The 8037-nt window shown below is 43.1% G+C and overlaps 1 protein-coding gene across 2 annotated transcripts in view; it reads left to right on the top strand.

Annotated features, from left to right (window-relative positions):
- Hgf (hepatocyte growth factor) overlaps positions 1 to 8037 on the top strand; it is a 65981-nt gene that overhangs the window by 38039 nt on the left and 19905 nt on the right. For both annotated transcript variants that reach the window (XM_010636736.3, XM_010636745.3), the window contains exons 9-10: positions 1334 to 1461; positions 6850 to 6952. In XM_010636736.3, the coding sequence (XP_010635038.1) occupies positions 1334 to 1461; positions 6850 to 6952 (231 nt within the window). The remainder of the gene's footprint in view (positions 1 to 1333; positions 1462 to 6849; positions 6953 to 8037) is intronic.

Here is an 8037-nt window from a genome sequence, read left to right on the forward strand (position 1 = left end):
TTTTTTTTTTTTTTTTTTTTTTTTTTTTTTTTTTTTTGGTACCAGGGATCGAACTCTGGTCCTTGTGCTTGCAAGGCAGGCAGCAGAACCACTGACAATTGACAAATGACACTTTTTAAAACACTGATGGGATGTAGCCACCTGTGATGTTAGGTAATGAACAATTCACCTTAGTAATGATAAATAACTCTTCAAGCGGAACTTTTGATTGAAAATACAAAATAACGTCACCAAGTAATTCTGCAATTTTATAATTGCAAATTTGTGCAGATTTTATGTGAAATGTAATGCAGATAATCTTTTAAAAATATAAGTATATATTAATTTAAAGAAAATAAAGGTTTACTTCCTCTCTTTCAGTTAATTTTATAAGAAGGTGAATATGAGTTATTAGACAAACACTTCTGATATATTGGCGTTACCTATTGGGAAATCATGTTCCCAGGTTAATAACACAGTTTCTGTCAAGATCGACACCGACAAGACAGACTATTACTTTTTAACTTCTTACTTGAATACAGACTTTTTCCTGGGAACCTTTGCAGCTTCTGATGGTCTAGGTGGGAATTCATGGCATTGTAGTACTTCTTAGTGGGCCTGTTATTATAAATACTGTGATTCCCGTTATATTCAATACTATAAACTACTATTCAGAGATCTATTAAAAAAGAGAAATACTTAAAATCAGAAAGCATATTTCAGGAAAACGAATCTTAAATTGCACAGTTTATTTCACATGAACCTTATATTAAGAGAGAAAAACACCAAAATTCTGTTTAACAGAGAGAATATTCATGTTGACATTTTTTCCTTATAGGGACCTCTGCATTTCTAATCAAAACGTGGATAAAATAATGCCCATACATGTGCTACATAGAAATCTTCTCTATAATTAGGGCTTACTTTCCCAGAAATATTTACAAAGAGCTCAGGTGGGGCTTCCAAGTCAAGAGCTACTTTGTAGTTTAAAAAATGAGTGTAGGAAAATAGAGCCACCCAAGCCACACGGACTCCAGGGAAAACCCACGTGGGAGGTTCTCGCGGTGGTACCGGACCGAGCAGTCTCAGTGGGGTTTGCAGAGCCGCGCCGCGATGCGTGGTTCCCTACAGCCTTTCTCCCGGGAGAGACGTGGGTCGTGAGGGACTGGACGTGCTCCCACAAGGTCCTGAGTGAGGCTGGCAGGTGGCAGCCTGCACTGTGGTCCACACCCGCACAGCCTCCCGCGTCTGGGAACTTGGCGCCCGGCTCCATCTAGGGGTGCAAGCGAAGAGGCTGTGGCCGGGGCCGCCCTGCTGCAGACTCTGGCCTCACCTCTGTGCTTGCTCCTGACAGGGACCTGCGAGAGAACTACTGCCGGAATCCAGACGGAGCCGAGTCGCCCTGGTGCTTCACCACTGACCCCAGCCTCCGCGTGGGCTACTGCTCCCAGATTCCCAAGTGCGACGTGGCTGGCGGACAAGGTAACTGCTGACATCCCGGCGGGGCTCTGGGAGGACGCAGCGGGCGGCCCTGACCTCCTCTTGCGGGGCTCGCTGGCTCGCGAGGAGGCCCACAGGCCTGGAGCTGGCTCTCTTGCATGCACTGGTCACGCACTGTGCAGTGACTGACTATCGACTCCCTTAAGTGCCAGTCCAGGCTCCGAAGACAGAGAGGACCGCTTCCCCGCAGAGAACACAGGCAGCCGGAAGTGACGCTGGGCGCTTGCGGAAATGCCGGGGCCACCGGGGCGAGGAGGGGGGTTGCAAGGGCCTAGAGGAGGGGACTTTGCTGTTCAGTTTGTCCTGCTCAGGGAAGGTCCTAGGTGCCAGGGTCACCAGAGAGGCCGGAAGGGAGGGAGGAGAGAGGAGGACATGCGGGCATTTAGGCAAAGAGCACAGGTGCTTGTGACCTGTGGGCCCGTACGGCTAGGAACCCCAGAGACCCCGCGCTCAGGGGAAAAAGGTCAGGTAAGGCCAGTGGGTAGTACTGTATCTTGGGGTTTAAGTAGGTATTATTACTCACCTACTAAATCCAGTCAATAATAGATTAAAATACTTTTATGGAATTTAAATAATTTTGGCCGAATTCTCAAATTGGCATAATTGGTGGTCAGTCCGATTCTCCTTATCCTGACCTTTCTGTTATTCCATGTTCTTTTTCTTTGATTCCTCCTGATTCTTGATGGTGCTTTGCACTTGATGCCTGACATACTGGGTCAGCTTCCACTCTGCCACGGAGGCGTAGACCTAGGGCTTACACCAGCGCTGCCCGCCAGCTCAGCAGTCAGCCGGGGGGTTCCGTGGGAGCTGTGCTGTTGTGTGACACTGCCACATTCGTGCAGGCATTGTTACCCTCTGTCGGTGGAATTGTTCTCTGTGTGCACAGAAACATAGGCACACAAATGCGTGTATGAAAGGCTGTTGCTCTTATCACTCTCATACAGCAGGAACTATGTTTCACACGTAGTTGAACAAATTGAGAACCTATTTTCAAATTTCACAGCATCAGAATTAGAATGCATACAAATGTTGCTCTGACTGCAGAGTAGGTTATCACACGTCCTCAATCAGTCCTCACGGACCCTAGATCCACCCTCCTCAGAAAAGTGCATGAGGCTTTGGGTTTACATCAGGGTACAAGCCAGAACAAAGTGTAACAGGGAAAACTTTGGAAAGGAGAGAAATGAGAAGGGTTTTACCTTACCAGAAATAAAAGAATTTTATGAAGAGTTTAAGATTAAAAGAACATACCTGTCACTCCTGAAGATACTGATAAGTAGAAGGAAGTACAAAGTCTAGAAACACCCACGTGCCTGCTGATATTTATAATAGTAGTATGCGGGGATGTATGTCACTGGATAAAATACAGTCATGAATGGATAGGGCAGCCATGTGGAAAAAATGATAAGATTAGCATGCCTTATGTCATGGTGGAAAAGAAGCTCGAGCTACATTAGATTGCTGAATGTGACAGTGAAAATCGTATAGATTTGGATTCCGCAATGCACTAGTGAACACAGGAGGCCCACAGAGTTTTCAGAGCAGCATTATCTGTGATGGTGAATGGCACAGGGCCTCTGTAAGAGCCACTGCGCGTGACACTGCGAAGGGCACACTGAGCAGCGAATCTCGGAAACCGCCCAACCTGTGCTTTCCACACACACGGCTACATTTTAACAGAGGAAGGCACAGAAGAGTATGTTCGTTGTGTGACAAGAAGTACAGAATGAGATAGAAGGAAATAGAGGGAGTGTCTCCCTAAACTCATGACTTTGAAACCACAGACAGCACAGGGGAGCTGCTGTCGGGCCGTGCAGGGCCCTGGACAGACACAGCGAGAAACGGAAGAGAAAGGCTAAGGGACACTCGGTTGAACACACCTTCTCATACAGTTTTGACAATTCGCCAACAGGAATGTTTTAGATACTCAAAAAGTAAAACCAAAGGTAGTGGGAGAAAAACAGAAATGGGTCAATCTGTGTATCAGATGGATACCATTACTACACATAAGGACAAAGGTCTAGATCATTTTAAAGTAAAATTCAGGGACTGTATTCATCCTCACTGGAATATATATTTTAAGGCTAAAATAACTAACTATATTTTGTGTTTATTTATTTTGGCCTAAGGACCTTTTCATTGAGCCGTATTTCTCAGCCTCTTTTTTTATTTTTTATTTTAAGAAAGAGTCTCATTAATTTACTAAGTGGCCAAGACTGGGCTGGAACTGGCAATCTTCTTGCCTCAGCCTCCCAGACTGCTGGGTTTACAGGTGTGAGCCACCACCTCTAGGTTGTACTTTAAATTATTGGTTGTTTTTGTTAGTATTAAAATATAAGAGCTTTGAAATGAGTTTGTGTGTGTTGTAGAACGGAGACAATGAACCAGTAGTGATGTTACTTGGAATCAAGGTTCCTACTTCGGGAGAAAGGAGGTAGAAAACTGTGAGGGTTGGGAGAAGGAGAACGCTGTGGTGTTTGGTGGAAGTTCGAGCAGTCGCAGTTGCTCGTGATGCATAAAGGTGTGGGCGCGCACAGAGGCCCGCACTACCCAAACTCATCAGGAAAAGGGAGTAGCAATTAGGAAGTGCTGAAACATTCATGCCTTCCTCCTGGGCACTCTGAGCCCTGAGGAAGGCACGAGGCAAGTTCCATCGCAGGATATTTTATCAAACACCTCTCACCAGCCGTCAGAACCACCGGTGTCATCAAAACCAGAGAGGGCGGGGAGGCAGGAAGGACACATTCAAGCAAGAAGGGAGCAAGGGAGAGCAAAGAGAGGGAAGGCAGAAAGGGGGGATTTATAAAAGAAGAATAATAGAACAACAACTGGAAACAAAGCTTTGTGAATGGGGAGGGTGGAATCCGAGGGTTGAAGGGAGGGAGGGGAAAGGAAAGGAAAGGAGAGTTAAGATGTGTTACACACAGGTACCCATTCCCCATGCTGAAGCTCGTTACTGAGTGTGGCAAATGCGAGCCAATAAAAACAGATAATAAAAACAGGTAAATAAATACACCACAGCAGCAACAGTAACACAACAGAGAGTCTGGGAAGCAGTCACAGCAAGGAGCCTTAGAATACAGTGAGGACAGGGTGGATCCTGGGAGGCAGAACAGTAGGTAAAGACTAAGAAAGTGTGAAACAAAAGTAGGAGCTTCGGTTAATGTGTTAACTTTAGGGGGCAGCAGTGAGGGACCTAAATCAGCCACCTAAGGCTCGGCAGGAGAAGAAATTACAAGGCAGTGGAACTGCTGTCAGCTTGACCTCTTCATCCTGAGCTACAACCTCTTTTAAAATCAAGCGCTCACTAAGGGAAACCGAGCTGTTGGCCCATGTTCAAATGAGAAGTTGTTGGTGGAGATGAGCCTTCCATCCTAGCTAGAAAATGCAGGTGAACACAGCGGAACGGATACAGATTAGGACAAGCAGCCCAGGGCGCTTGGAGAGAGCGCTGCTCCCTCCTGTCACAGGCCGGGTTCCCTGCTAAGGAAAGCCAGCCTTGTCAGGGGAGATGCTTTCATCGCTGGCCTCTTCCCACGCGCCCTTGCTGGGTCTCCCAAGTTCACGCTGTCTAATGACACCTTGGTCAGCACTGCAACGGCTGTCAGTCACCTGCATCAAAGTCCTACACTGTTTGAGCTGTTACGTTTAAGTCCAACTCCTCATAGCACAGAAATACAAATTTCGTAGGAACACTGATCTTTGAAGATACTTTTTTTAAAAACTATTTTAACTGGTTCCCAGAAGAGATCAAATTATTATCATTTAATCAACTTTATTTGGGTTGGTTACGTATGATTTACTCTAATCATACAGGACATTTTAAAGCCACTGACATGCTGCGTCTTACCAGGAAGCATAGGATATTCATAATGTTAATGTGCACTTGAAGACAATGTTTTATAGTTAAATTTACAGTTTTATTTATGTAAAATTAGGAGTGTTTAATAAAGTCACTTTTTAATTGACAAATATTATTTGTAGCTATGAAATGGTGTTCCTTTTTTCTTTTTCTTTTATCTGGTACTAGGGATAGAACCCAGGCTACCATTGAGCTACATCCCCAGCCCTTTTCATTCTTTATTTCGAGGCAAAATCTCACTGCCTTACCTGCCTACCTGTCTAGGGTAGCCTGAAATTTATCATTCTCCTGCCTCAGCCTCTGGATTACCCAGCATTACAGGTCTACACTGCCACACCTGGCTGTTACCATTTAAACATGGATTAATAACTTATATTGTTAATTTCTTTTTGTTAAGAATCGGGACACTTCTACCCATGGTAATAGGGCACAGATTGCTTGGTTAAAAAGGGAAATAAAGCCTCCTGGAACATGGTAAGAGACAGAAGACTCAGATTAAAGTGGTTGCAATTGGCCAAATGATCATTCTGATCATGAAAATAACAGGGATAAATTATATAGAACACTGAATAAAAAGAGAATCCACAAGTCCACATTACACTCCCAGTTCTGCTACAGTATAACTTTTCTGTTACAATAGCTGCATTTCTGATTCCCAGATGGAAGGGCAGGGGGAAAGTCTTCCTGTTTACAAAAGAATACTAACTTAGAAATAGAAAAAAATATTAGAAAAACAACCCTTTTACAACCAGCACAGTAATAACTGATTCATGTAAATTCACCCAAGTACACTTAAGCCACTTTGTGTAACTTTGTTTGGCAATAAAATGTCTAATCAGTTTCAAAAGCCTGGGGGCATTGTTTTGGCTACATACAGAGATAAGTTTTTCCTTGACAGCACTTAGCAGAAGGGTTAACTATGTCAGCACTGGTGACTGGACAGATGTAGCGGGTCACAGGCTGGTCACAGGCTGGCAGTACACTGGACAGGACAGAGAGGCCACCCTGTGAAAGTACAGACCAGCATCTTTAACTCCATTCCATTCCTAAGCAAATAGTGAGCAAACTGTAGTCGAAGAGCACTCGGAGGGCAGCTGGTGTGGGTGACTCGGTGGCAGTGTCGGACACAGAAACAAAGCACCAGTGTGACCTTATGACCCTCTGTGCCTTTCATTTCATTGTTTCTGCAACCTTCCTGTTGAAAGAAAGTTTTCAGAAGGAATCCTGGGAAATCTGGGTCACTCTAAAAGTTCTCATTTATTTGGTAGCCTAATGAATTCTTATCTAATGTTTCACCTTTGAATTTGCAGAATCACTTATGTTAATGAAGCCACCATGGAACCGGAAATAGGGATATTTTAATTTGAGATATTTAGGCTTCTAATTCTACGCACTTCAGGTTCTTTTTTTAATCATATTGATTTTCGTGATTTCATATACTTGTGAAACGTTTCTGCTTTACCTTTCATAGTATTCATCACTTGTCTTTTTGGATATTTTGTGTCTAGATTGTTATCGTGGGAATGGAAAAAATTATATGGGCAGCTTATCCAAAACAAGGTCCGGACTGACGTGCTCGATGTGGGAAAGGAACATGGAGGATTTGCACCGGTGCGTAGCCTGCTCTCTGAGCACAGAACGGAGTCCTAGCAGCAGATATGTACACTCACCAGATACACACACTCATTTCTTTCTCTCCTTTTGTCTTATTTGACCAGTGGAAACATTGAATTTATTTTCCTATATAACTAATAACATCGTCCCTGCATGAAGAAAACCTTTCACCTGCAATTCAATCCAGTGTACATTTGTTGAGTGCTCACTGTGTATTCTGAGCTGCATTTGGTAATATGAGGATTATCAATAAGTAATCGACACCCTCTTTGGTTCCATATTTCAAGGAGGATTGGGTCTCATTGAAAAATCCATGATCTGGGCCGGGGATTTAGTTTGGAGGTTCTGCTGCCTGCCTGGCAAGTGCAAGGACCCAAGTTCAATCCTGGTACCCCCCCAAAAAAAATTTTAAAAAGTGTGCAAAAACCATGATCTAATTTGAAAACAAAGCGTCTAATTATGTAGTATATGTGGGCTTTCAAATAGGGCACGTTAAAGGATTATTGTTATAAAATTAACAGCAATGGCAATTTGTGAAAATCCACAATCACTTTCATATATGTATTTCTCTTAAATATTCACCCATCAAAATGAGAGAATGAGGTTTCATTGGCTAGCTTTATGATATAAAATTTTGTGATTATTTCAATCGTCTATATAACTTTAAAACTTTAAAAAAATCTATATAGAGAAAATTGCAGATTTTATATGAAACCTATTTGCAAAAAATACCCATTGGGCCCTAGAAATGGTCTGCTGTTTATAGAATTACAAAACAAGTATGACATGTCATTGTGACTTAACTGGATTTCAAGTAAACATCCCAGAATATACACAGCAGAGAAAATAATGTTTGGGGTTAAATGAGTGCTGACATCGTGTGTCTACCTACCCTTCTGAGAACAGTTCCCCGGGTGAATAAGAACTTAAAGGCTCAGAGAAATTGAATCACTTTGCTTGTCTTACACCTCAATTTTAGGAAACTTCCATAACGTACTCAGCAGTGCTTTCTAACATACATAAAATGGGTCTTATGAGTATAAGCTCCATATAAACTTTTATGTTTTTTTTTTTTTTTTTTT

Source organism: Fukomys damarensis, unplaced genomic scaffold, assembly GCF_012274545.1.
Source record: "Fukomys damarensis isolate Sample0158 unplaced genomic scaffold, DMR_v1.0_HiC HiC_scaffold_4, whole genome shotgun sequence".
Lineage (NCBI taxonomy): Eukaryota > Metazoa > Chordata > Mammalia > Rodentia > Bathyergidae > Fukomys > Fukomys damarensis.